This window comes from Drosophila guanche, unplaced genomic scaffold, assembly GCF_900245975.1.
Source record: "Drosophila guanche unplaced genomic scaffold, DGUA_6, whole genome shotgun sequence".
NCBI classification, from domain to species: domain Eukaryota; kingdom Metazoa; phylum Arthropoda; class Insecta; order Diptera; family Drosophilidae; genus Drosophila; species Drosophila guanche.
In genome coordinates this window covers 614458-642449 of record NW_022995751.1, presented here as the reverse complement: position 1 = coordinate 642449, position 27992 = coordinate 614458, and the positions used below count along the sequence as shown (strand labels likewise).

The window sequence follows — 27992 nt, the reverse complement described above, 5'->3', positions numbered from 1 at the left end:
TTATCTTTAAGAATCTGCAAAGAGAAAAACAATCAGTCATTAATGGAAACGCCCAAGACTAGGAGAACAAATTGGATCGTAATTATAATGTGCAATACAAGATACAAGCTACAAGAGAAGAGCCTGGCCAGGCCAGGCCAGTCCAGCCTCGCCCCGGGCTTCAATCATTATGCAATTTTTATGAAGACAGCCTCGCGAGCCAGTGCCAGTTACTTTCTTTGGAGGCGGTTCATTGAACGGTTTTTAGGGGGCCAGCTCTGGCCTGCCTTTGGGCTTGAAACAGGAGCAAACGACGCTGCGTTGTGTCGCTCCTAATGGAAATGGATAATGGATGCAGCAGAAAGGCAGCAGCAAGCAGCAGCCTTGGCAGCGACTTTAGTTTGTGTAGGGAACAGGTTTCGGGGTTGGGAAAATCTCTGCGGCATGTGTTTATGCACTTGTTTGGCCTGGTCGGTGTCGTGGCCACTTCACTTCAATTCACTGGCTATCAACAAATACGGCCCATGGGAGATTATACGACAATTTCAATTTAAAGACTCTTGTAAAACAGAGCAAGCGCCAAAACTTGCTCCGACAGTGGTTCGACAGTGCATAAATTTGTTTGGGGAGGGAAAATGAGTTGTCAAATGATATGGGCATACGGGGAGGGGCTGGGAGAGCTGTCTATTAAAAATTCACCGAGCTGCAGATAACAAACGACAAGAATCAGCAGTAATACAATATACAAGATGTCGCTGCAGATGGGTTCCCCCTCGAAACAAGTTCGCCAGCTACGCGCCTGGAAGACCATATGAAAAGCGACTCCAAACAGGCGGCGGCGGCGGCGGTAGCCGTGTGCCATCTGATCGCAGACTTCATTCAGTCTGCAACTCGCGTTTCAGCCGAGCAGACGCGCCAAAGTCATCGTACAAGCCAGACCCAGATCGAAACACAGTCCAGCCCAAGCCCCAAGTCGTAGTCGTAGTCGGAATCGTTTTGACTCCACAATCAAAGCAAAAGGCAGCTAATAAAAAGTGCTAATGGTGTATTTAAAATATGAATAATTGCGAGTGTATGGCAGGGCCACAAAAACGGTTACAAGAGCCACAACCACAACCACAACGGTAACGATAACAAAAAGAGATTTTCTTTTTTTCGTGGGACGAAGAAATCGCATTTGCATTTCTCTCCGCGCTCGCTGGAAGATTATATTGGATCAATCGCCCATTGCCCATCGTCCGTCGATCGTCACTGTGTGTTTTGTGTTTGTGAGCGAGTTTCGAGTGAAAGGTTACTAGAATAATAATCCGAATAATAAATATTTAAATGCAAATATTAGAAACCCGTTAAGAGGTGCAGACGACGTCGCCAGAAGAAGAATAGAAGCAGCGGCGGCCGCGACCTCAACTCAATTTCTGGGAGAGTCTCTCTCTCTGGGTAAGTCTTTCGACATGATCGACACTCCTATCATTTGCTGCGATTTGTAACTGTCACAACACTCGGGCGCGGGATTCCAGTTTCTGTTTTTGTTTTTCGATTGTATTTCTTCTTTGGGGCAATCCATAAAACGTTTTAATAGACTCGCACTCGAAATTACAATTGCAACCGCAGTCGAAGTCGAAGTCGGAGTCGAAGTCGGAGCTCTGCATGAATCAAAGTTATTAAATAATTAATGGCCAGCGGTGCAAAAAGAAAAACACAGATTGCTGCATGTTCGGCGTATTATTTACGGCCTGCTTAGCTGGCTTAGCTCTCTGCTCTGTCTGCCTGCCGTGTGGAGTCTCTCATTAGGCCAGGCATGAAGCCGCAGCCCCAGACCCAGACCCAGAACCAGAACCTCAACAGCCAGCAGCAAGCATTCCGGCCTAGAAGATCTCATTCGAGCACTCATCGAGACAATCGATTTGCATGGCAAAGAAAGCTGCCGCTGCTTCGACTCTAATTTTTGGCAATTACATAAAGCCAGCGCCGTCGGCCCCTGCGGCCAGCTCCACAAACCGGGGCCACACGAGAGATCGCGGACGGAAACCGAAACTAACTTCTAAGACACACGTTTATTTTTGGCCTTTGCTCATTAACATTTATGATGGATTTCCCAGGTAGCAAACTGACTAGAGATAACTTTGAGCTTCAGCAGCAATCCTCCTCTCTGTCTATGTTTTTGGGCAACTAGCAGCCAAAGCGATCCTCCTCAGTAGAGTCTTCTTTTTAAGAGCATTTATTTATGACGGATTAGGCAATGTAGATAGAGTAGATAATGGAGTAGATCAGATAAGAACTAATCTCTGCCCACTTTGTGTGTGGACAGGGGCTTGTCCACCCGCACCACTCGCTCGGCGACATTCAGATATGCCTCGTACTCCACGATATCGGGCGTGGTGTCGTAGTGGTAGTGTCCGCCCCAGTTGCTGAAGGAGAACGAGTGGAAGTGCTGCAGGCGCAGGTCGAGGTCGTGTTCCTTGGTCACCAGTGTGCCGACGGCATTGAGCTGGGCGGGCATTTCGTAGAACTTGAGCCACTCGTTGACCTCCTCGTCGGTGTGGATGGGCGTCGTGCTAAAGTCACGCATCACGTGCTGATGGGCGGCGCCCTTCTTGATCAGGAAGATGCCACCCAGGCCCACTACCTTGTCGCCGTAGTGCACCTCTAGCCCCTTGCGGATGCACTCGATGAAGTTCTGTTCGCCGGTGCGCTGCTTGGCGCTGATCTTCAGCACTTGTCCGGGTGCTCCCTGGCTGAGGAACAGGTTCAGCAGCAGCGCGCAGCGGGGCTCTGTGTGGGGTATCTTCTCCAGCACGCACTCCTCCTGTGCTCCACGCACGGTGGCCGTGTAGCTGCCGTTCGTCAGCTCTCCCGTCTCGCTCACCGACAGATTGTAGATGCCCTCGCAGTTGGAGCTGCGAATGGGCCAGGGTCCCGCACCGGCGCCCACAGCGAAGATCTTGCCGGGTCCCTGGATCTTCCGCGTGATCTCCTTGATGTTGTACAGCTTGTCCCGCTGCACGAGGGGCAGCAGGAAGGGTGGGCCACCAGCCTCCAGCAGCGTGGGCCTGCCACCCAGTCCGCTCTCAACCAATCCGAACCGTGCCGCCTTCAGATCGGGGCATGCACCCACACTCACCTCCACCTGGGCAAAGTTTCCACTCAAAGCACCCTGTATGACTGCGACAGAGATAGAGAGACAGAGACAGGGAGCATTAAATCAAAAGCTTTATCTTTCATTTCATCTAAACAAACGAAAGAACTTTAAGCTGCCCGAAGCTCACCCTCCGCCCCAGCCATATGTTTTCTTGTGTCTCTGTTCTGTTTACAGGCGTCGTACGAAAACAAAGAACAGCAAAGAAAAAAACACACAGAGAACGGAGAAGAGAGCGGCGGAGAGCAGAGAGAACCGAAATGAAACTCTACTGAAAACCGGCTATGGAAAGTTCGACACAGTTCTGAAGGTCATATGCACATGGCATCGGGCGGCACGTAGAATCTATCTTTAAGAGATGATATTTTCTTTCCCTCACCATTCTGCAGCTCCGACAATGGGGGCACGTGGAGCGGCTTCTCCTCGAAGAGCAGTTGCTCCGTCTCCAGCTGGCTCTGTGTCTGTTTCTGGCTCATGCTGATGCCCCAAGGTGTGTCCTAGTTGCGGTTATTCCTTTCTAGCTGCTCTGGTTCTGGCTCAGACTCTCCACTGGAGTGTGTACCGCTCTCTAGATCGTTGGAAACGCGACTGTGCGCCGCACACCGCCGCCGCTTCGCATTTCATTGCTTTGGTGCTTGAGTAGTGCTTGGGCTGCGGTTCGTCCTATAGTTAACATTGCTGACCGTACAGGGTGACTTCTGCTGTGTCGTTTGATAAGATAAACTCTTGGTTTAATTTAGTTTAATTAGTGTCGAGATGTTGAGTTCTTCCACTCTTCTGCCACCACACACACGCTCAAGCCGCATGTTTCGGTGTTATTTCTTTTTATGGTGCAACTTTTAAGTACAGTAACACCTTCATTTAACGACCCAAACGAAACGGTACGCACAGAACCTACCCTACCAACATTTTCGGTGCAGGGCCACGACAAAACTTTCCACTTCTTTATCAACACTTTCACTCAACAAAAGGTTCTTCAGGTGGTGCCCTAAGACCGAAACTGGTTCCCCATTTCGGTGTGTTTTGTGTTCCCATTTATAGTTACTAATTTCCATATAAAATCATATTCGTAGACAGCATGAAAGTTGTTCTCCAAAGTTGATCTATAATTTATGCCTAATTTCTGATCTATTCTTAACTCATTGTTGTCTGAGATTATAGCTGTGATTGCAGTAAACATTTTTACGATGCTTCCCTATGCTGGCACCTTTCACTGTGGTAGGTGGTGACGCCGAACGGCGACCCTCCACTGATAGTGCCCGTGGGTCTGCGGTTCTGCTTCTGAGTTCTGTTTTGTTCTGTAATCGTGTTCTGTCATTTAGCGGTCACGTTTAGCTACGTTCACAGATAACACACTTTCTGCGGTTCCTAGTGGAGGCTCTAATGTAGTCCCCATTCAGGGTGTTGCTCAGGTCAAGCCACAAGTGCTGGGAGAGACAAATCAGGCTAGGGCGATAATTTGATGAATGGCCTACCTAATGAGTGTGCCAATTGCGTGGCCTCAATGCCGAAAGATAGATTTCAGACATCAAAAGTGTCACTCACTGACAGAATCCACGCACCGCCGGAGGGGCAATCATGTTGTAAAGCTGTCCAGCTCTCCTGGTTTTCTGGCCGAAACTGGTCCACGCAATCCATCATTTTGCCAATGGATAGATAGATAGTTTATCATAATTACAAGTTGCTCCGAGAGGACCAGGAACCAGCCACGTCCAGACCATCTACAGGCATTTGTTCTAGACGACCTCGTTACCATCCGTCGAGAACTTGCCGCTGACCCAATTCCATCGAGCAATTCACTTTTTTTGCCAGGCAATCGTTGAGACCAGGCAATAGGATGGTGGGGGAACTGGAACCCAAACTGGTTACGAATTGTGTCAGCGCTAATACTCGCAGACATGATCTTCTGCTCTGGCCCCCTGATCTAACATCTAACATCTAACATGTGTATGTTCTGCCTGTCCATGTCACATTAGGCAATGCCTGACAGGCGCCGATCAGCGACGTCGTCGTAATGGGCAACCGCATCGCAGCGACTGCAGCAGGAGGTGGCGGTGGAGTGGTGGCTGGTGACGAGCTGCCTTCCAGGTTCAACACACGCAGACGATACCAGCAGCACAAGCGGGAGTACTGCCTGCAGAGCGAGTATCGCTCCAAGACCCTTCCCGCACGACACCCACACAACGATCACGAACACGGGGAGAACCCGCAAGACCCAAGGCTTGGGTCCAGCAGCTGCCTGGGCGGACCACAAGCAGCCAATGGTGCACCGCACAATGGTGAGACGTCGCGGGTGTTGTTTCTGCTCTACTTGATTCACCGCACCTGGAACGTGGTCATGGACACGATGGACACACGCACCAAGAGGTAACACTCCATTTGCTTCGTTCTCTGAGGTTTACTCCAACTCTTTCTACTCATTCCAGTCGTTCACCTCACAGTGGTTCGCCACATAAAGGGGAGACCCTACCGATGGAGGCCCAGCGTCGACCGATGGATGAGGAGTGCTCCATTGGCATCACAGATTTGGATGCTGTCTCCTCCTTCTGCTCCCAGTACTCATGCTGCAGCTGCAGCTACTGCGACGAGGATCCAGCGGGGACACAGACGAATGTCTACAGCTCTATTGCTGATGATTATTCCCTGGACTCTATGTTCGAGGAGGGAAAGTCACTGGCCGAAGAAAGGTAAGCTACGAGCAAAGTTCTCTTCCAACCATTCAACAAATGGCAGTCAGCTTCTGTCAGTGGGCATCGAACAAATTGCATACTTTCCAGCTCTAGAATGTGTGTAGCATGCAACGGTAGGTGGCGCCCCATCGACATGTAGATGTACATTTTGTGTCATGTAAAAACATGTAGGCAGGTTGTCATAGAGCATTTAAGGATTCTTTGTTTTATGCAATCATTTTATTCGTGGGTCGAAATCAGAGTTTAGAAGCAATCGTTGATGGAGGGCAGGGAGCCATCGCAGTACTTCCAGGTGGACCAGGCGGACCATCCCTGCTGGGAGAGGACCTTCTGGGCGCAACGGACGGAGCGCTCGATGTTGTCGGTCAACAGGTCGTTGCAGCTCAGGCCGCACTCGTTGTAGGAGAAGCGACCGCTGGGAGGAGCGCACCAGTAGTAGTCGTTGATCTGGAAGATTCCGTAGTCGTTGGAGCCGTTGTAGTTCTCGGGTCCGACAACGCCGGTGCGGTAGGAGCTCTCGTGCTCGGCAATGCAGGTCCAGCGGGCGAGCTGATCGCGGGGCACACCCAAGTCGGACATCTCGCGGGCCAGGGAGCAACGGTCCATGGTGCGACCGAAAGCGGGAGCGGCCAGAGCCAGGGCAAACAGAACGATGAAAGCCTTCATGATGATTTCAATTATTGGAAACTGATGTCGAATGGTGCAAGGGTTTGAGCTTTTATAGCCGAAAACTGCGCTGATAAAGGAGTTATCTTGAGCTCATTCACTGATACAAGCGGTTCCCTTAGTCAACAAGTCTAGAAATTGACCATCGCCATATTTTAATTAATAGCTGATAGGGAGGGAGGGCTAACAGAATAAGCTTTCTCAATGGATGGCTAAGAAGCCTCCATATCTCAATTCTAAAGTAAACAATGTTATGGAAATCGATAAGTTGTGCAATTTAGACGCAGTATAAACATTTCTTCAACTACTCGACAATTTTCGATCTTGCGATCTTTGATAATTATGACGACAATCAGTGGATCGATCTTCCTTAAAACGGGATGCTGCTAAGACACTTTGATTATCACAATGTGATCTTTTTTTTCTGATGGTTTGAGGCTCATTTCCACATTCTTCCGCCTAATCATGGCTTGGCTCTTGTGGTTGGGTGTTTGGAGATGCCCTAAAGCGCTTGACAGTCTTCATCAGTTCAAAGTAGTTCCATTGCTACTGTTTCTTATAACCAGGTCTTATATGAACAGAGACAGAGAGAGAGAGAGAGAGAGAGAGAATAGGCGGTCTTGCCGAATGCCACTTCGGAGTTGAAGCTCGGCTCGTGCGATCTTCGTTTCACGATCAAAATGCAGGCCCAAACCCGGGGATCGTGGCTCGTTTAAGCTGTGAGCCCGGCTCTCGATCAGTCGGTGCGTGACTTTACTTCTCTTCGGACTTGTGTGTGCAGATCGCAGATAGCGGAAGCGAACGAAGCGCGCTTTTGGTTACCAATTAAGACGAACGGTGAACGATGAACGATGAACGATGGCTTTGTTAGCTGTTCTTGAGGTCTAGCAAAGTTCACTCGTTAGTGGCATTTTTGAGGTCTTAGTGCGGAAGCGAAAACTCAACGATCCCACAAAAGGGATACTGTCTGTCAATCTTTGTCACTTTTCGAGCCTCCCTCCATTCTCCACCTCTCCGACACCTCTCTGGTTACGTGTCGCAGACGATTACGCGATTTATATATATTTTCTTATTGTGTATTCTCTCGGGAGGAGAAACAAGTTTGATTGGATACCGTGTAGAAGTGGACTTCCCCCTCTCCGCTGGCTAACAGCATCGCGAGTGCCACAGTGAGCGCGCGCAGATTGCATTCTAACGGTAAAACGAGTACGACTCTCGGCTAGAACTGGCAAACTGGCCCCACAAAAGCCCCATGCTGCATGCCCCTGCTGCATCTAGTGGCCTATTGCAGCATCCACCGGACAGTGGCAGCGGCCAGTGGCAGTGCCTCTTCTTCTCTTGTGCTGCTAATCTTCTCAATTTACGTTTCTTGTTCGATGACGACGCAAAGTGCAGCATGAAAGTCAGCTCAAACTGTGCCCCAATCCTCCAACAAATATGAAGATCATGTGTGTGTGTGTGCCTCGTAGATTTTAAGAACGTTCTGCAGCAGCAGTGCCCCAATTTGGATTCGTGTCAGTACTCCGTGCTCCGCTCTGCACTTGATCCCAATTGGATTTCGGACAGACGCACCATCAGCAGCAGCAGAAGAACCTGTAACCGCAGTAGCCGCATATGCAAAATAGGTAAGAGTCATCTCCCGCCTCTCTATCTTCATCTCTCTCTCGGGGGAAAAACTAGTTCCCGATCTAAGTCAGAGGGTCAGATTCAGATTCAGATGCAGAGCTGCCCAAGGCTTCTTCCAGTTGGTCAACAGATTTGGATCCCACATGCCACATACCCATACAGAGACCCCAGCCCCTGCTCGAAACTTATGCATATGCTAATGGGACCCCGACTTTCTTTTAAGCTACTGCCCAAAATCAAGATATGTAAATCCCTCAGTCAGTACACGGGGCTTTCGTGTGGGAGTACGAGTAGCACTGACATTGAACTGTGACGCCCACTTGGGCATAGCCCATGGCCAGCCCAAGAAAGTAAAGAAACTCTCCACAGAGATTCGGGCTAAAATAAGAACGCAACACAGACAATGGCCAAATAGATAAAATAGTAACAAAAAACGGGCCATAACATAAAGGCGTTATGACTGCGTGTTCGTTATAAAAGCATGAAAACAAATTACATTCCTCTGTGTAGCCCCCATGGAAAATTGAAGTGAAAATTGAATTGGCAGCGGCACGAGACTGCGATGGACTTCGACGAAGCAGCCCCCCAAACCCCAATACCCAAACCGACTAACAATGCCACTTTGTCCAGCCGTCCAATAGCAAGACAAAGCCAAAGACAATGTAGAAGAAAAAGCAGAAGAAACAAACATAAAAAAGAGAAGAAACTGAGAAGATACTAAATATATAAATAAACAAGATAAAAAGGTGACTTTCAGTGGGGAATTTAAATGCTTTTGGATGCCCTTAAAGAACTTTAAGAACTTTCCATCAGAATTTATACTATTGCTAAGAGCTGTGTAGTTTATATTAAAAATGAATGACAACTTACAGGGAAGTTATCTCTCGCTCTTCCATTTCGTATCCTGTAACAAAAGAGAAAGAACTAATATTAGAAAATCAAGAACATAATACATAAACCCTATAAAAAGCCCTTGCAAACACATCCCAATAATAATGGTACCCCTTATAGAGAGTAGACGCAGACTGACAAGAGGGCAAACAGCGAGCATTCGTATTCCCAGTGTACGGAGTCGAGCTACAGAAAAATCTGTTCCGGTCTGATTTAACAATTGCTAAACAGCTTATGCATTGGCCATGCCCCAAAAGAGTGTGTTGTGTGTGGGGCATGCCGCTGGCCTGCTGCTAGGTGGGGCGTCACACGCAATCCACCGAATAGCCAATTTACTTTCGGTGCTGCCCAAAATACAAAAACAGTTAAAAGAAATCTTTCTTTTTTCACGCGATTTTGTGGTCAACTTTTGGCCATTCTTTGTTGGGTCTTTGTCTTCCTGCTGGGAACTGCAGCTCCAACAGGGCCACAGACCACATTAGAGGCAATACCATCAAGGGGACAACCAGATGTTGGACACCTTGACAGGCCCCTGACAAATGGAGCAACAATCGGTGATCGGTGGGCATTGAGTAACCCAGCAACAACCACCGCACTTGGGCAATGCTCGTAAACAGCAGGCAGTAAATAAGAGCAGACATTGGGCCATGGGCAGTGGGCTTTTGTTAGCCACCAAAGACTAATTGAAGCCAATGGGCCACGAAGAAGGGGAATCAGCCACAAAAAGAGACACTCAAATTGAGAGATCAGAGGCCAATTGGTCCCCAAACAATGGGACTGGCTGTTGCATCCACATTCAGATCAGGTGAACGCAGAGTGACGGCGCACCTACAAACGTCATACCCTCCGATAGGGGATTCACAGTTGAATTTTCATTCATATTATCGAAATTATCAATGAAAAGATCAATATGGTCCGATTTGCAGTCGAATCTCGAATATTCAAAGAGTTCCGATTAGCGCTGCTGCCATAATGCCCATCAGATTTGCACGGAACTACTCAAAGATAACCCTCCTTGGTCACGGGCAGATAGTACTCCGATTCTCCGACTATAAAAGCTCAAACCCTTGCACCATTCGACATCAGTTTTAATTAATTGAAGTAAAAATCACCATGAAGGCTTTCATCGTTCTGTTTGCTTTGGCTGCTATCGCCGCTCCTGCTTTCGGTCGCACCATGGACCGTTGCTCCCTGGCCCGCGAGATGTCCGACTTGGGTGTGCCCCGCGATCAGCTGGCCCGCTGGACCTGCATTGCCGAGCACGAGAGCTCCTACCGCACCGGAGTGGTCGGACCCGAGAACTACAACGGCTCCAACGACTACGGAATCTTCCAGATCAATGACTACTACTGGTGCGCTCCTCCCAGCGGTCGCTTCTCCTACAACGAGTGCGGCCTGAGCTGCAACGACCTGTTGACCGACAACATCGAGCGCTCCGTCCGTTGCGCCCAGAAGGTCCTCTCCCAGCAGGGTTGGTCCGCCTGGTCCACCTGGAAGTACTGCGATGGCTCCCTGCCCTCCATCAACGATTGCTTCTAAACTCTGATTTTGACCCACGAATAAAATAATTGCATAAAACGAATATCTGTTGAATGTTTCCCATTAATTCTGCTCCTCCATGGACATTCCTTAATCTTTGCAAAAAGTTTCTCTTTCTTTGTGGCTGCACCTTTTGATTGATTGGGTGGGATTGGGTTTGTTTTGCTGGCCAGGCTTTGTCTCTGTTCAAATCACTTTCTAATCCCATGAATAGAATATGAATTCGCTAATCTAATAGATACTGTCGCCCTATCGTTTGGCCATAAATAAGTCAGTCGAAGCGCGAATTTAGAAACTTTTGCAAGACAAAAACACAAATCAAATGAATTCGGCTGCCTTTTTGCGTCTTTTCTCCGATAGAAAGTAAACCCCAAGCCTGGTTCCACAAGTGACAGCGCGGGTCAAACGCCAAATTGTATCCAGCAAATCTCAGAGACATATTCATTATAATTCCATTGAGCACTGCGCTGGGGACCTGCTCGAAACGGAGGCCTCTGAACCAGTCAAACTGGTGCCTCTTGAGCGCAGAACTCGTCAATGAGTCGATATTTAAATAAATAAAATAAGAAACATAAAAAACGTAAACACGTAAAGCAAAATATAAAAACTTCCGTCTCCTGTCCAGCTGCAAGATAACTTCCAACGTTCAAGTCTCCTCCGAAGACAAAATAATGTCAAATCGATTATAGAAAATAATAAACGGAGCCTAGGGCCTTCCCGAAATCCCCAAAATTGTGCACACGATATTCGATTATTAGTCGATTGGCATCGCAGTGCCCAGTGGGTTGTTGTTAGAGAAATTTCGTTGCGGGTGAAAGTGAGGCCACAAAACAAATCAAATTATCCGTCAAACATTGTATTTATTTTCAATCAAAAGCCAAAGCTTAGAAGCAATCGTTGATGGAGGGCAGGGAGCCATCGCAGTACTTCCAGGTGGACCAGGCGGACCATCCCTGCTGGGAGAGTACCTTCTGGGCGCAACGGACGGAGCGCTCGATGTTGTCGGTCAAGAGGTCGTTGCAGCTCAGGCCGCACTCGTTGTAGGAGAAGCGACCGCTGGGAGGAGCGCACCAGTAGTAGTCGTTGATCTGGAAGATTCCGTAGTCGTTGGAGCCGTTGTAGTTCTCGGGTCCGACCACTCCGGTGCGGTAGGAGCTCTCGTGCTCGGCAATGCAGGTCCAGCGGGCCAGCTGATCGCGGGGCACACCCAAGTCGGACATCTCGCGGGCCAGGGAGCAACGGTCCATGGTGCGACCGAAAGCAGGAGCGGCCAGAGCCAGGGCAACCAGAACGATGAAAGACTTCATATTGAAAGTGTACAGAAGAAACTGATGTCCAACTGCACGAAGGTTGGAGCTTTTATAGGACGAAAAATCGGTATTATCTGAAGTTGTTCCTTAGATAGGCAGGAGGGCCACTATCTGTGGGAGTGTATTTGAATCTCTAGAAAAAATCCCCCTGAAAACGTTCAATCCTCATTTGATTAGTGCCTAGTCAATGATTACTGAAGATAAAGAATTTTGTGGCCAGACAGCACTTGTGTAACGGAATGCCAAGCTGTCTGTGTTTGCAATGATAATTCAGATATTTGTAGTAGTCTTACAGACTTCTTATTTCATTTATTAATCGTGTTGACGGAATCTTAAATTGTTAAGTTTGTTTTTCATAATTAACAAATTACACTCGGTTTCGGGATAACTTTTTTTTACTATTAATGGATCCATAGAATGGTCACAATACTTTGATCAGTTGAATTTTGTCTGATTTTTATGTGCACCTATTGAATATTTCCACAATTTTTAAAATAGGTAGAAATAAATTTATATTAAGTGCCATTTACAGATCGTTTAGTCCCAGAAATTTCGAATAAAAAGAGTCTTTAACAGCAGTGTTTCTGTTTTAAATGTAATCATTTATATTTTGAGAGAATAATTTATGATTTCTAAGTGGAAGTCGCCTTTACTCAACTGCGGCGACCCTCGTCAGAGCTTACAATCGACAAATAATTGTATTTCGTATCCCCAATGGGGGCATGGCCAAGGAGCTTGGAGCAATTTCAATAATCGATTTGACATTTTTTGCATGGGCATAATCATATCTCTGACAGAAGACGGAAGTTGCTTTGAGTTTTTATGAATTTAAATTAATTCTGCGCTGACAAAAACCAAAGCCACCCGTCCAACTGGTGTTCAGGGCTCGAATCCCCCTCCGCTCAATGGAATTATAATGAATTTGTCTTTGGATCTGGGTTGGGCAATTACTTGACTGTGACCCCAGCTGTCGTTTGTCCATCAGGCGTAGCATCGCTGTCACTTTCTACTGGAGAAAACCCAAATTAGATTTATTCGTCTCTTTTTTGGCAACAGTTTCTAGTTTTGCTCTTATTTCATCAACCATCAACTAGATTAGAGAATCCCCATGAATATGCATCATGTGATTAGAAAGTGAAAGCCCAATCAATATGAACCAAAACAAAATAGCCATAAAAAGCAGAGAAACTTTAACTATTCTCTGATGCAAAAATACCACAAATATTCGTATTGGTTTTATGCAATTATTTTATTCGTGGGTCAAAATCAGAGTTTAGAAGCAATCGTTGATGGAGGGCAGGGAGCCGTCGCAGTACTTCCAGGTGGACCAGGCGGACCATCCCTGCTGGGAGAGGACCTTCTGGGCGCAACGGACGGAGCGCTCAATGTTGTCGGTCAACAGGTCGTTGCAGCTCAGGCCGCACTCGTTGTAGGAGAAGCGACCGCTGGGAGGAGCGCACCAGTAGTAGTCGTTGATCTGGAAGATTCCGTAGTCGTTGGAGCCGTTGTAGTTCTCGGGTCCGACCACTCCGGTGCGGTAGGAGCTCTCGTGCTCGGCAATGCAGGTCCAGCGGGCCAGCTGATCGCGGGGAACGCCCAAGTCGGACATCTCGCGGGCCAGGGAGCAACGGTCCATGGTGCGACCGAAAGCAGGAGCGGCCAGAGCCAGGGCAACCAGAACGATGAAAGCCTTCATGGTGATTTGTTGGTTCGGAATACGGGAGTAAACTGATGTTGAGGTCCTCGCAATTGTCGTTTATATAGCACTTTCATAGGGCTGGCGCCTTATCTATCGCAAAGGAGGAGAGTACTCGAGGCGTGAAGATAAGTTGATAAGCATATTGGGGCGACTGTCAATGGGTGCTGTGGCTGCTGGCCTGATATGGCCTGGCCATTGCCGAAGCTCACTCGATTGATCAATCAGTTCTTCAGTTCTAATCTCAAATGTTTGTTTACAAATATCGAACCACTGACGTTGGCCGTTGGCCGGCCGTTCGGTAATTGGCTTCGATCTGTGATTGCAGAACCGTTTGAAAGTAGAAGAACTTTTCTTGGCCATAATCCTAACAGTGGTTTCGTTTTTCCGAAAGTTCAAACGATAATTAGTGGATTCTCGAGGGGAAATGTTGCTTAATTGGCCAAGGGGCACCAAGGGGACACACTTTGAGTAGCGACCTTTTGCCTCATGGCTAATGCCTCATGCATAGGCAATGAGGTTCGGTCTATTGGAGATTCTCTTCTCTTTTCTCGTAGAATCAACTGTTACTTGACACACTTTTGGGAATGACTGTGAAGACCGTCAGAGTGTATTTTAGTCGTCAATAAATCAGCGAACAAAAAGTAAAAGTGAGAAACATTCTTTCTTTTCTTTCTAAGCTTTCAAAAGAATTGGCCACTCATTGGCGATGGGAGAGCTCTATTCCAATGTTCAAAAATTATCATTAATTTATGAATTCATCTTTAATTCATGGGCGGCCTCGCAACATACTTGAAAACGACTTTGTCTTAATAGCTAATTCCTCTTTCGTCATTCCATCAGCAAACTCCCATCGCCCCAGCAATCTCTCGACTCTTTTTACAGTAGCCTTTTGTCATTTGTCTTTGGCTGTTAACCACACGCCACATGCGAAAGGTTAACAACTTTCTTGCCAGTCAGAGTCGGAGTCAGAGTTGGAGTCGAAGATATGCACATCCCAAAAGAAGCACTCCGCGGGCTCACCTCTGTGGAAATCTGTGTTCGACTCCCTCCTCGGGGGCTAGTCGAATGGTGGGTCAGGCCTTAGGCCACAGGAATACCGCTAGCCTGTCCGCCTGTCTGTCCGTACGCCTCCTCAAAAGTCTTACACTCGAATGGGGTTAATGTAACAGCCAACTGAGGCTCTCTGACGTTTGCATACTTGCGGTTGTATCGTTAGTCAGAGCCAAAGTCAGAGTTACAGCTCGAGTTGGCGTTGAAGTTGAAGTTGGAGTCTACCTCCGCCCAATCCATCCATTGAGAAAGCAAAATGTTCAGCACACAGCTCATGGCTTATGGCGCTCTATGATGATGTTTGATGTTTGCTATGGATGTTGATGATGTGCGGTAGCCTTGGGGTTCTCGTTGTCGAGTCAGTGGTTTTACGATCGAACGCATGCCCGTTACAAGCCAATAGCCCAAACAGAGGAGTTCTTCCACCAAAGCTAACGTCTTACTCAAGTACTCAGAAGTGGACCCATAGTTGGAGATGAAGTAGGAAGAAGAGCTGCGCTTCTCGTGTACCATCTGCCCACGGATGGAACCCCCCAACAGTAATTACCCAGTGGAAACGCAGACGGAGATGCTAACAAGGTTAATGGCTTAAAGAGCAAACGTTTAACTTAACAAAAAATTAATACCTTCTGCCCCTAAAACCCCTGGCAGAGATGAGGCCAAGCTTGGCCTAAGCTTAGCTGTCGCGACATTTCGAGGACCACGCGATTAAGGGCCCCACTTGTCTGGCCTGATAGCGTGATTAATTATACGTCCCGTCCTCTTTAGTCTTAAGTTCCGATAGCACCCCACTCGAGATAGTGTTTAGAACATGGCGAAAATTGAGATACTTGGCGGCTATAAAAGCACACGCCACTCTCCCTTTCGACAACAGTTTCAATTAATTGAAGTAAAAATCACCATGAAGGCTTTCATCGTTCTGGTTGCCCTGGCTCTGGCCGCTCCTGCTTTCGGTCGCACCATGGACCGTTGCTCCCTGGCCCGCGAGATGTCCGACTTGGGCGTTCCCCGCGATCAGCTGGCCCGCTGGACCTGCATTGCCGAGCACGAGAGCTCCTACCGCACCGGCGTTGTCGGACCCGAGAACTACAACGGCTCCAACGACTACGGAATCTTCCAGATCAACGACTACTACTGGTGCGCTCCTCCCACCGGTCGCTTCTCCTACAACGAGTGCGGCCTGAGCTGCAACGACCTCTTGACCGACAACATCGAGCGCTCCGTCCGCTGCGCCCAGAAGGTCCTCTCCCAGCAGGGCTGGTCCGCCTGGTCCACCTGGAAGTACTGCGACGGCTCCCTGCCCTCCATCAACGATTGCTTCTAAGAAGCAATTCAATTCTGATTCCCATTCAATAAACTATGATTGCAAGCTGATGTTTGGACTGGTTGTTGTGCCCGAGAGTGTGCTCGCGTGTTCCCGGTGTCCGTCTTAGCAGACACTTTCTAAATGGAAAGAAATGGGAGAAAAGTGAGGAGAGAAAGGCCAAGAAAGAATCGATCGCAGCTTCCCTTCTACTTGTTCCGAGACATGGCATGGAATGGCCTGGCCTGGCCGATGGGCCAACGTTCGTTGACGTTGGACCGGTCAATGAATTCTTAATGTGGCGGCCATCGGCAGGGGGGGGGCAATAAATTACACAAGTGGCCGCCGACGTCGCTCGGGCTGGTGATAAATGTACATAAAGTGGGATCCAGCTACAGCAACAGCTCCGGGTAGTCGTCTTAGAACGGCAACGGCAACGGGAACGGGAACGGGAAGTGGGGAGCTGTGTTCAAAGGAAGTGGAAACGCAAGACAGACCCTCTTCGGGAGGCACGCATCGATCGTCTGGGAAGAGACAGAGAGAGAGAGAGAGAGAGAGAACTGGGAGGGCCTAAAACAAAGCAGGAAACCATAGACCGGAAAATTACACCATTCCAGGGAAAGAGGAGATGGCAGAGACAGCCCCTGCCTGTGTCCAACCCAAGTGCCCCTCGAGTGTTTCCTATAATCTGAAGACATTAGCACAACTCCAGCACCACAAGTAGTGGAAATGCATAAGTAATTGTCTTCGGGGCTTCGAGCTTCAGGGTTGGAGTTGGAGTTGGAGTTGGGCTGCGACATTGCGTGGGTCAGAACCAAAGACAATTGGATAGAAGTGGAGTGGAAGTCACTCTACCGTAAAGTTATGATGGTCCAGAGATATTTGTACTTGTACTTCGTAGTTGTAACAAAGCAACGCTGGAACCACACTTACCGCAATGAGAATGAGGAGGGGCCATAGGTTCGAGTTTACACTTGGTTTGTGGCAGATCTAATTGGTTTCCAAGGAGGAGGAGTACTTGACAGGCAGATGGGAATAAGTTGTTGGTCTGTTGGGAAAGAGGTTACTGGAGAATGAAGAACCCAAAACAAGATTCATGCAGAAAGGTCTCAGGTCATAGATGTTTGTAGATGATTGGAAGAAGGAGGAAGTTCCTCAGACATCACATCACACGATCTCTACAACGATTAACAAGAAAAGTCCCTAAAGGAATTGAAAGTTCCAAAATAGTTATAAAATAAGAGCAAGATGAACAGATAGAAATGTGATGATTTTTCATTTATTTTATTGATTGCAAGGGCTCCATAATTAAATTATCAACAAAAAAGAAGCCACTTTTCAAGTATTTTTCTGGTTCTTTTCCACTTGGAATATGTACTGTGCGAAACTGCACTGATCTGATCTGATGCCACACAAATTGAACGATAGCTGATAGCAAAAGGGGGTTTACTTTTATCAATAGTATGGCACACGCGTGCCATTCACAAAACGCTCGAAAGAAAAGGCAAAGTCTGAATGGCAGTATGGTTCCAGAATCAGCAGCGTGTGGAGGGATTGCTCGGGCGATCGCTTGAGCGGTCCGCTGGAAAGTTCTGGGGAGAAAGATCTCCGCTGAAGGATCTGATTTCGCAGTGGGTGAGTCTCCAGCTCAGTTCTTCTGTTCTCTGATGCTCAGGCATTACAATGTCAAGGAATAAATATTATATTACTGCTTTTTCCACCCGGTTACGTTTACATGATCTTCAGCGGCCATGACACAGACACCAGTGGCCTGGTCTGGCCTTTTCTTTCGGCATCAATTACCCGCTGAGCCACCAGTGCCAGTGCCAGTGCCAGTGCCAGTATCACTCTGCCCCACAAATTCGACTCACAAATTATAGACATTTCCCTCTCTCGTCTGTCTCCTGTCGCTTGACAGCCACCAAAAACGCAACTGTGTCAAATGGCAAGCTCCAGAGACCAGAGACCAGAGCAGACCCCGCGCTGTGATATTGTTTCAACAACCTTAAACCATAATTATTATATTTGACAGCTGGTGGAGCTATGTTTCTCTCTTGAAATATAACCCCAGGGCCCTCCCAGTGCTCAATCTGTAGCCAACAAATACCCAGTGAAAACTATAATGAGCGTTGGAAAAAGACTCTTTCCACCCAAAACCAAAAAAGACAACGTAGAAACGTATTTTAATTTGGAGTCAAGCGCGAGGCCGTCAAGCATGACAGTCGACAATCAAAAAGAGTATAAAAGTTCAAAAAAAAGATGACAAAAGTCGGGAATGGGCGATGAGATCTTGGAGCATAGCTCAAGGGAGCTCTGACAGCCTTGGGAAAATTCAGAGGAAATCTCCATGGAGAGATCTCTGACAGCAGCTGAAAAGTGGCCACATTTCTTTCGTAGGTTTCGCGTTTGCTTTGTTGGTTGCTAAATTCTCCTAATAGTCTTATCTTTCGAGTGTGAAATGCGAATGCAAATGGGGCTAAAGAAATGGAACTGCCATGAGAACTTTTGTCAGGCGGTGACTTAATCTCTGGCATCTGATGGCAGTGCCAGCGCCACACACCACATCCGATGATGGTGGAGTGTCTGTCTGTCTGTCTGTCTGTCGTCTGTCTTGTGCAACACATCATCGCAGCGGGCCCGAATGGAACACACAATTTGGCAAGGTGTCGGCTCAAACGAAACGAAGAGAAACTTTTACAATTTTCCACTTAAATTTCCGCCTTCTTTTGATGGCATTTGGCAGAGAACAACGCGCATGCGGATTGCGGGAAAGTTAGCTGAGAGATGAGAGTTGAGATTCTGGTTGCCATGTGGCGGATAGGATTAAAGTGGATTCAGCACATCCATCATCAGTCAATCAATCAGCAACGAAACTGTCCAAAGAATGTCGTTCAACCCCGCTGGCGGACACCCTTGAGAATAGCGCTACAAATTGATACATTAGGCTCGTTCGTGTTTGCCCGCTTTAAGACAAGGCCCAAACCGCTGCTCAAAATGGCAAAGTTGATCTCCAACGATTAGCCCCAAAAGGCAATCCCATGGATACCCTACATCCATGTATCTGTTCATGTCTCTCTGCTCTGCTCTGCCGCTGGTTGCCATAGATGTATGTACCTCTGATTTGAAATTGTTTTCAATTGCAAACTAAAAGTCCGTTGGCACTGCCGATGCCAGCCAGACATTAAAAGTTTCCCACTTAGGGGGGACCATCCATGATAAACCCCCTCGATAACGGCGGCCAGTTTTCTTCATACGTAATTTGTTTTATGCTTGGAAATTAAATTAACTTGTTTTTTTCAGCCACAGCCCGAGCCACAGCCCGAGCCACAGCCACAGCCACAGCCCCGCCGATCGAGTGCCGCGATTGAGGCTCGGGCTGGCTGTTGGCCATAATGTCTAATAGATTTCATTTGCTTTTAGCCCGGTCCAACTGTCATAATGACACTGTTATGTGTGGGCCATTATGTATATACAATTTCACTTTTGCAGCCAAAAGGCTCTCTTTTGCTCCGTTTTTTTAACGACAATTTTGCAATGGTCCCCGAAAAGCTCACTCAAACGCGTCATTAAAAGAAATATTTATGGGTTGTGCACTCCTCGAGGATTTACATAAGGTTTGCATACATATTTGGAACACTAAAAGCAATCGTCGATCGATGGCAGCGAGCCGGTGCAGCCTGGCCAAGCGGACCAGCCCTGCTTCTCCTGAATCTTTCTGGCGCACATCACGGACATGCCAATGTCGTCCTCCAAGAACACCTCACAGACTGTGCGGCACTCGACCTCCCTGGGAGTTTCGTTTGCAGAATAGCACCAATACTGATTGCTGATCTGGAAGATCCCATAACTGCGGAAGCCCTCCTTGTTCGCCGGGCTCACCGCATCCGTGTGGTAGTTGCTTTGCTTCTCGGCAATACAGGCCCAGTGGGCCAGCTGATCCCGTGGTACGCCATGTTGGGTCATCTCCCTGGCGAGAGAGCAGCGGTCCAAGATGCGGCTAGCCAGGATGTCAGGTGCAAGGCAGGCCACAACCAAGGCACAAATCACTAGCAAAGCTCTCATTGTAGAAACGGTTTAGGGTTCGAATTGTGAACTGATGATTGGATCTTGGAACTGGCAGTATTTATACTCAAAGTGAATGACAGGAATCAAGAAGATTATGTGCATTTATTGCTTCATGGATTCGCAAGACAAATATGTGCAGTTCCTGGGAAGTCTTATCAAGGCTATGTACATAAATATGTACACATTTACCTATGTGTTCATATTTACATGTGTATTTAATTACACTTCTCAGAAAAAGCATGTAAAACATTAGACATCGCATCAGACATTTAAGAATGCAGTGCAAATGTAGGGTATCAATTGTCGCCAACTTAAGAACTTGTAACAGAAAGACAAAAGCAAAAAAGTCCCGTTGGTTACTGCTATGCTTCACACGAGGTCCCGTATTTGCTGAGAGCGTCGCCTCAGCTGGCGCTCAGTGTGTCGCATTGTTGCTGCAGTTGCTGAGAGCGGTTGACAGAAACAGTTGCTGAGAGAGCGACTGACAGAAGGAATTGCTGAGAGAGCTATGCCTCTCTCTCTCTCTCTCTTGCAGATCTTGAGATAAGACAATTGTTGACAATTGTGACTCAATTTGCACACTCGCGGTACAACAAGGTGCAATAAAAACGCAACAACTATAGGGAACAAGTCTTTCTATTAAGAAAATATTACAAGTGCCTCTAGAAATCTTTATTCGGCGGTACAATCCTAGGGATAGGGTTTTCATGTTCCACATTTTAAGACCTAGAAACAATTGTCGATGGGTGGCAGATCGCCACTGCAGAAGTGCCAGACGGACCAGGCGGGCCAACCCTGCATGGAGAGCACCTTTTGGGCGCATCTCACAGATTGGGTGATGTCGTTGTCCAGGAGAGCATTGCAGCTGAGGCCGCACTCGTTGTAGGAGAAGCGTCCATCGGCCTGGCACCAGTACAGATCGTTGATCTGGAAGATGCCGTAGTCATGGGAGTTGTCCGAGTTGGGCGGCCCCACCACATCGGTGCGGTAGGAGCTCTCGTGATCGGCGATGCAGGCCCAGCGGGCCAGCTGATCCCGAGGCACACCCAAATTGGACATCTCCCGGGCCAGGGAGCAGCGATCCATGATGCGGGCCAGGGCTGCAGGAGCTAAACCGGCCAGAGCCAGGAGACAGATCACTAGAAAAGTTCTCATGGTGGGAATTGTTGGGTTGTTGTTGATTCTATAAACTGAAGATTGGCTCCACAGTCAGGGAGCATTTATACACAGGAGATTAGAGAACATTGACTGTACTTTCCTAACAATAAGTTGCAATCCATGCGATAAGTTATCACTGGCATGGATATAGAAATCATCAGATGATTCACAATGCCAAGAATCTGTGGTAATTCATTTATTGGACTGCGAGCAAAACATTGCAAAAGTGTTCGAGTCTCAGAAGCAATCGTTGATGGATGGCAGGGATCCCTTGCAGTACTTCCAGGTGGACCAGGCGGACCAACCCTGCTGGGAGAGCACCTTCTGGGCACACCTCACGGACTTGGTAATGTCATCGGTCAACAGGGCGTTGCAGCTCAGGCCGCACTCGTTGTAGGAGAAGCGACCGCTGGGAGGAGCGCACCAGTAGTAGTTGTTGATCTGGAAGATGCCGTAGTCGTTGGAGCCGTTGGAGTTTGCCGGTCCCACCACTCCGGTGCGGTAGGAGCTCTCGTGCTGGGCAATGCACGCCCAACGTGCCAACTGATCCCGTGGCACACCCAGTTTGGACATCTCACGTGCCAGAGAGCAACGGTTCATGGTGCGTGCCACTGCCGTAGCTGCGAAGCAGGCCAAAGCCAAGGCACAGATCACTAGATAACTTCTCATTTTGATAAATTACTAAAGTATCTGCACTTGGGTTGGAGTATTTTATAGCCAGGGGACACAGGATGCTACTATGTTGCTCTGCAGTTGAGTCAACATCAAAGCCAACAGTCCATTCTGCGCGTATTTGCCAGTAATTACAAATGCTAATATTTGCATGCATTCGGGGAGAAGATTTCCCCCGAGCAAAGCACTTTACTTATAGAGAGAATCTAGGAAAAAACTCCCACTGAAATAGTGTCGAGCCAATTCTCACTCAATCAATTCGACACATCATCAAAACAATCTACGAGTACGGAAGCACTTGGGTTCTGGTGCTGCTGCTGCTCCACTCGATAAGGCATACGCGTTCCACTCGATCCCCAATCGGGTGGGCAGGTGCGTACTGTGGGGGGGGAGGGGCCTGGGCGGTTCGTCTTCTCTAAATATTCCACAAGCAATTCGAAATATTTATCTATAATAAGAGTGCGATTGTGGCTCTGGTGGTGGCATTGTCTTCTGTGTAGCTTTGTCTCCGTCTTGGTCTCTGTTCACGCAACTCGTGTGGTGTCTGGTCGTGTTGCATGTCGATGGAAATTATTCATAGTTATTCATTGTGCGGCATCCCAGCGATTCCGAGTCTGGAAATTGCGAGGTATTTCTTTCAAAACGAACTCCCATCTCTGCCATATTTTGCAGGTTATCTGCCAAGTTTAATGTCCGACTGTTGTGGAGTCTCGACGTTGGGTTTTTAATGGCCAAAAACAGCTCCACTTGACTGCAGCTATTAGCCCCCATCCAACTATCCGAATTGGACTAACTATCTCATATGGATCACCATCACTTGGGCGGTGGTTCCATCTATTCCATTCAGCAGTTTTCTGGGGGCCTAATCCAATGACTCTCTCGGTGGTAGTACAATGAGCCCTTTCTAAGCAGCAAAACTCAAAGAGAAACAACCACAACCATTCCATCGTCATTGTTGATATAACAACAATTATGCTAATCAGTCTTTGAGGGCGCGTCGTCGTCGAGGTCTCTACTCTACTACCTTTCTCCCAGTTTCAATGAACTTCAAGTCCAACAACGAAACGAAACAACAATGACGAAATCAAGATTAAGAAATGATTTTCAAGGTGGGTAAGTACTAAATGTATACAGACTTATCTCTGGAAAGCTCTGGCTTTGGCAGTCACAGTTCTGTGCCCTTATGCCTAAAACTATGCCACATTCTGGGGCATGAAACCTCTTCAATGAACGACCACTCGTATGCCTCATGTGTCGCGCACGTCTCTTGTCTTTTGATAAGAACAGAAATTCAAGTTCTTTTTGTTTTGTTGCTTGATCCAAAGCAGAGAGTGGCGCATTCTCAATGGAATCAATTGAATATTTTATTTAAATGGGCTTTTTTTTAATTAAAAGCCCCCCCACACACCTGAATCCTCTCCAGATCCGAATCTCCCTCCTGCCACTTGGAAACTCAACAACAATCCCATAGATACGATAGAACATTTCCCCTATAAATACTCCGGCTAGAGCCACAGAAAAGTCAAACAGTTTTCGTTTTAACAACAATCTGCAACATGAAGGCTTTCCTTGCTCTGGTGATCCTGGCCTGTGCCGCCGCTCCTGCTCTGTCGGGACGCACCATGGACCGCTGCTCCCTGGCCAGGGAGATGTCCAACCTGGGCGTTCCTCGTGACCAGCTGGACAAGTGGACATGCATTGCCCAGCACGAAAGCGACTACCGCACCTGGGTGGTGGGACCCGCCAACTCGGATGGCTCCAACGACTACGGTATCTTCCAGATCAACGATCTGTACTGGTGCCAGGCCGATGGACGCTTCTCCTACAACGAGTGCGGCCTCAGCTGCAATGCCCTGTTGACCGATGACATCACCAACTCCGTCCGTTGCGCACAGAAGGTTCTCTCCCAGCAGGGATGGGGCGCCTGGGCCGTCTGGCACTACTGCAGCGGCTGGTTGCCATCCATCGATGAGTGCTTCTAAGCAGGAGGCCTCCACTCGATGCGATCGATGAACAACTCTTTGAAATAAAACGAAAATAACACTTGAAAATTGGAGATTGGAGTGGAGAGTGAATCCATTAGGCTGGGCTTATCGATTCCTGTTTTTGGAGCAAACTCAAGTCTCGTCTCGTCTCGTCTCGTCTCGTACATCGTTTCGTGATTTTCAATTTCTGTCTTGCAAATTGATTTATGCAGATTTTCCATCGGATCTTTCAACACTCTTTTTCTTGAGCGGCTGGTGGGTTTCTCTCTTGACTCGTCCACTGACATTGGTCGAAGTGTTTTTGCTGCTGCTGCTGCTGCTGTGGGAACGAACTGGTGGCAGCCACTCAAGCCTTGACTGGGGGTCTGCCTCAGTGTCTGTGCCTCAGGGGCACACCTGATGAAAGAATCCAATCGGTGGCACCTCCAACAATCGATCGAGTGAATGAGTGAATGCCTCTGCATAGATCGTACGTGACTGATTGATGCCAGCTGATTGATGCACGTCATAATTCCACGGCAATCGAACAATGCAGCTACGAGTATGAGAGGTATCAGTGGCATTTGCATGGACAGGCCCACTCATTGGCTTAACGGTGCCCAAAACAAACGGTAAACGGTGGCTCCCTCTCCCTCTCTGTTGTGGGGAGCTTCCGTCAGGTGAAAGTGTTTTGGGCTGAAAATTAAATACCGAATCAAGCGAATGTCAACAAATCATTCGCTCGTTGGCTGTGCAACGGGCCTGCAGCCTACACATGCCACAAAACACCTCAGACTCTGGCGGATATCCAAGCAACTCCAAACTGCAACTGCAACCTGTGGCCAGACCAGAGACTAGATAACTCTTTGCTTTAAATACTCGTAGAAATATGTTCAATAAACTTAGCGGCGCGTTTTTCCGGTGCGTTACGTGTTATGGCAATACCCCGAACCCATACCCCTCCATTCTTCATCCTCCATTGACTATCCCAACTGGCTCTGGGGTATTATTTATGGTTCAATGTGAATGCAAATTCAAGTTCTTCGATGTCAGGCACGTACATTAATTGACTCCACCCCGATGGCTTTTCCGTTTATTGCAGTGACAGCTCGACGCTGCAGCGACACCAGCAGCACCAGCACAGGGGACGACACCAACGACACTCGTTCCAGATGGCTCCCAGTGTCTGCCACGACACTGCCTCGAAGATGGCACCACAAGCAACGCCTGTGGCTGCTTCCAAGTCTGCTGGCGGCACTTCCAGCCATGCCTCGGGCACACAGAAATGCGGTGGCAGCAGTCTCAATGGATCTTTGGCCTCCTACAAGATGGCTGGCTCCGAACAGAGTTGGCCACAGGCGCCAGTCTACAGTAAAGTGAGTCTTGATTGCTCCCTGCCCAGAAAAAGATACTAAAGATCTTGATCTCTCTCTCTAATTGAATAGGAAAATCAACGTCCACCGGTGTACAATCCAGAGGATTATGTGCTCTCGCTGCGAAAGTTCACCAAAGGAAGCAGCGCCTCGAAAATGAAATCCATTTACGATGTCTGCACCACGCCCAGTGCCAAGGAGGAGGTCTACAAATCCTCTACACTGCCAGCAAAGCATTCCGAATACAAGTAGGAACATAATCCTTACAGTTGAGATTCTTTACTATATTTTCCTGTGCCTCCTTGTAGATCTCCCATTCCTGCACCGCCGGAGAGCGACAGCGAAATGTCGCTCCGACAGTTTGGCTCCATCACGGATCTGCTGACCAAACTGAGGGCCGATCTGAGGGTCTCCTTTCCCAGCTTTGTGCAAGAGTTTGTGGCCACGCCTTCGGATGGAATTAGCCATCTGCTGGAGGTGCTGCGGGCCATACAAATGGCTCAAGCGAGCAATGCCCCAGCGCCTGTGCCAGGTGCAAGCAATTCCCTGGCCATGTCGCGCAATCCACAGAGCTACCAGCGACGGGCACTGCTCGATGAGCTCTCCTGCCTGTAAGTCCTGGAATCACCAGCGTCTCCTCCATCCCTAATCCTGTCTCTCCTTTGACAGGCAATGCCTGAGCATCTGCTGCTCTCGCTCGCTGGATGCCATAGCCCGTTTGGGGAACACACCTGTGGGCCTCATGCCGCTCGCTTCTTCGGCCACGGGGCAGGGCATTCGTGCTCGGATTCTCGCTCTGCAGCTGCTGGCCTCCGCCTGTGATCGCCAGCCGTTTGGCAGTGGCACTGGCAGCCAGAAGATCGCCTCCGCGGGACACACAGCCGTCTCGGAGGCCATGTCCACGCTCCGTTTGCGATGCAGTGAACCCGTGCGCTTCCGCCTGCTGGTGGGGATCCTCAACAGCGGTGGGGGATCCGGGGAGCTACAGTGTGCAGGCGTCAAGTGAGTAAAACCATCCAATTCCATGAAGAAGAAGTGTCTGATAATCCTTTGCAGATTCCTCAACACATTCATCGAGAGTGCGGTGAGCATTCAGCAGCGTCTCTACATCCAGGCAGAGCTCTTCCAGGCGGGTCTCGAGCCCAGCACTCTGGCACGAACCATTTCCTCCTCCTCGCCCTGGCTGGACAGCCTGCGGGCGGAGGTGAAGCGCTTCAACGAACTCCACATCGACGTCGACAAGATGATGGCCCAGGCACGCGATGCGGATCGCACCCGCAGCCAGATGGTGATCCTCGAGCGACGCGTGCAGATCCTGCACGAGGAGAAGGCAGTTCTCACCTCCATGGAGCGGCGGCTGCAGGAGCGATGCGCGGAGCTGCAGCGGGAGATCTTCCGCCTGCAGGGCGCACAGCAGGAGTCCAACTTCAAGCCGGTGGAGGCCCATCAGCCCGTGGCACTGCCACGACAGGTGCCACCCCCTGGCAAGACCACGAAGCAGAGCTGTTCGGAGCACGAGGATGAGGGCATCAGTAGCTCCGAGACGGGCGCTTCGCTCAGTCCAGTGCCCATACTGGTGCTTCCCTCGAAGGCGGCCAAGAATCAGCATCACAAAGCGCGGAAAATCCCCGTGGAGGAGGACGAGGACGATGCAGCGACCATTGAGGATGTCATCGAGGAGCTGGACAACATTGTCAGCGAGGCGGAGAAGCAAATCAGCAGCCACCACCACCACACGTCGCGCCATCGTGCGCCCGTGGAGCAGGACATTATCCCAGTGAACATTGTGCCGCAGCCGCCAAGGAAATCCCGCTCCTTGGCGCACCTCGTGCCCCGCACCGACTGCTCCCAGCAGGAGGGCGGCTCCGACTATGGAATGCTGGTGCATCATCCTGGGGATCCAGCGGCTGCCGAGCGACTGGCCGCCATGCAGACCTTCTTCGATGAGGCCGACTACGATGCCCCCGAGACGGATCATCCGTCGAGCTATGCCATGGACTCCCCATCCCCCGATATGCCGGAGGCCAATGCCGCCGCCACGGCCTACAATGCCGGCACCAATCGGGAGCTGCTCGATGTCATAATGAATGCACGACACGACGAGCACGATCCCACGATGCAGGCCTTGAGGAAGAGCGCCCAAGATGTGCCTCAGGCACCGGTGGTGCCCCACAAGATGAAACCCCCCGCACCGGCACCGCCAGCCCCACCGGCCCAGCAGTTCAATGGCGTCTTCTTTATGACGGGCATGAACACACCGCAGCGGTACCCAAAGCCCGACATCACCGCCGCCCTGCAGGCCCGACGAGTCACCAAGAATGTGGAACGCCTGGAGGCGGCCTTTGCCTCCTCCTCCAGCGGTGGCGCCCACGAGGCACTCAATGAGGCAGCCATCAATGGCAGGGAGAAGTCGCGCAGCAACCAGCAGATCTACTTCAGCAGCAACCCAGCCATGAGGATGCACCAGGAGCCACCAGTGGCAGTGACCATGCCCGGACACAGTCCCGCATCCCGCACGCGCTCCTACACCCAGGGTTCAATGTCCAAGGTGACGGATCTACCCTGTGGCCTCTACTGATCCTCAGATCAACACTCGAATAAATTATGTTCTCGTTGATTGCTGCTCCTCCTCCGCCTGTGCAATAGCAAGCCACACTCTTAGGTTACGACAGAAAACACCCATCAGATCAGATCGGATCGGATCGGATCTTATTTATATGTAAAACTATTCATTTATAATCTATCGCATATCTCATGATCAAATGTAGTTACGGTGGCAGCTTCAACCGCGGGTTCATAGCCGATAAGTAGCTTAGGTCTTAGCGTACTTTTACTCCTTCCTTTGCTACAAATAAATATTTCATAGTCGTA

At 49.0% G+C, this 27992-nt stretch overlaps 11 protein-coding genes across 14 annotated transcripts; 4 read left to right on the top strand and 7 right to left on the bottom strand.

The window, feature by feature from the left end:
- The first annotated feature begins 874 nt into the window (after positions 1-874).
- LOC117587276 lies at positions 875-27992 on the top strand. Of its 4 annotated transcripts, XM_034277860.1 has the most exons (9): positions 875-1416; positions 5092-5482; positions 5542-5802; positions 24851-25124; positions 25194-25369; positions 25430-25732; positions 25791-26123; positions 26178-27704; positions 27742-27992. In XM_034277860.1, the coding sequence occupies exons 2-8, from the start codon at positions 5130-5132 to the stop codon at positions 27697-27699; spliced, it is 3222 nt and encodes a 1073-aa protein (XP_034133751.1). In that variant the 5' UTR covers positions 875-1416; positions 5092-5129; the 3' UTR covers positions 27700-27704; positions 27742-27992. The 4 variants fall into 4 exon arrangements, with proteins under 4 accessions (XP_034133751.1, XP_034133750.1, XP_034133752.1 ...); XM_034277859.1 differs by having other exon boundaries at positions 876-1416; positions 26178-27992; XM_034277861.1 differs by lacking the exons at positions 875-1416; positions 5092-5482; positions 5542-5802 and adding an exon at positions 7205-8096 and having other exon boundaries at positions 26178-27992.
- Positions 2185-3703, bottom strand: LOC117587277 (ester hydrolase C11orf54 homolog). The gene is made up of 2 exons (XM_034277863.1): positions 3495-3703; positions 2185-3141 (listed from the first exon to the last, which is right to left on the bottom strand). The coding sequence occupies exons 1-2, from the start codon at positions 3589-3591 to the stop codon at positions 2258-2260; spliced, it is 981 nt and encodes a 326-aa protein (XP_034133754.1). The 5' UTR covers positions 3592-3703; the 3' UTR covers positions 2185-2257.
- On the bottom strand, positions 6009-6508 carry LOC117587289 (lysozyme D-like). Its single transcript, XM_034277876.1, has one exon. The coding sequence runs from the start codon at positions 6469-6471 to the stop codon at positions 6049-6051; it is 423 nt and encodes a 140-aa protein (XP_034133767.1). The 5' UTR covers positions 6472-6508; the 3' UTR covers positions 6009-6048.
- LOC117587285 (lysozyme D-like) lies at positions 10084-10570 on the top strand. The gene has a single exon (XM_034277872.1). It carries the CDS (start codon positions 10102-10104, stop codon positions 10525-10527), a length of 426 nt encoding a protein of 141 aa, XP_034133763.1. The 5' UTR covers positions 10084-10101; the 3' UTR covers positions 10528-10570.
- LOC117587287 (lysozyme D-like) lies at positions 11368-11867 on the bottom strand. Its single transcript, XM_034277874.1, has one exon. It carries the CDS (start codon positions 11832-11834, stop codon positions 11412-11414), a length of 423 nt encoding a protein of 140 aa, XP_034133765.1. The 5' UTR covers positions 11835-11867; the 3' UTR covers positions 11368-11411.
- LOC117587288 (lysozyme D) lies at positions 13068-13564 on the bottom strand. The gene has a single exon (XM_034277875.1). It carries the CDS (start codon positions 13531-13533, stop codon positions 13111-13113), a length of 423 nt encoding a protein of 140 aa, XP_034133766.1. The 5' UTR covers positions 13534-13564; the 3' UTR covers positions 13068-13110.
- LOC117587281 (lysozyme D-like) lies at positions 15459-15960 on the top strand. The gene has a single exon (XM_034277867.1). The coding sequence runs from the start codon at positions 15488-15490 to the stop codon at positions 15908-15910; it is 423 nt and encodes a 140-aa protein (XP_034133758.1). The 5' UTR covers positions 15459-15487; the 3' UTR covers positions 15911-15960.
- On the bottom strand, positions 19447-19993 carry LOC117587286 (lysozyme P-like). The gene has a single exon (XM_034277873.1). It carries the CDS (start codon positions 19949-19951, stop codon positions 19526-19528), a length of 426 nt encoding a protein of 141 aa, XP_034133764.1. The 5' UTR covers positions 19952-19993; the 3' UTR covers positions 19447-19525.
- Positions 20612-21154, bottom strand: LOC117587283 (lysozyme S-like). The gene has a single exon (XM_034277869.1). The coding sequence runs from the start codon at positions 21107-21109 to the stop codon at positions 20681-20683; it is 429 nt and encodes a 142-aa protein (XP_034133760.1). The 5' UTR covers positions 21110-21154; the 3' UTR covers positions 20612-20680.
- LOC117587282 (lysozyme B-like) lies at positions 21278-21798 on the bottom strand. The gene has a single exon (XM_034277868.1). The coding sequence runs from the start codon at positions 21779-21781 to the stop codon at positions 21350-21352; it is 432 nt and encodes a 143-aa protein (XP_034133759.1). The 5' UTR covers positions 21782-21798; the 3' UTR covers positions 21278-21349.
- Positions 23307-23835, top strand: LOC117587284 (lysozyme S). The gene has a single exon (XM_034277871.1). It carries the CDS (start codon positions 23341-23343, stop codon positions 23764-23766), a length of 426 nt encoding a protein of 141 aa, XP_034133762.1. The 5' UTR covers positions 23307-23340; the 3' UTR covers positions 23767-23835.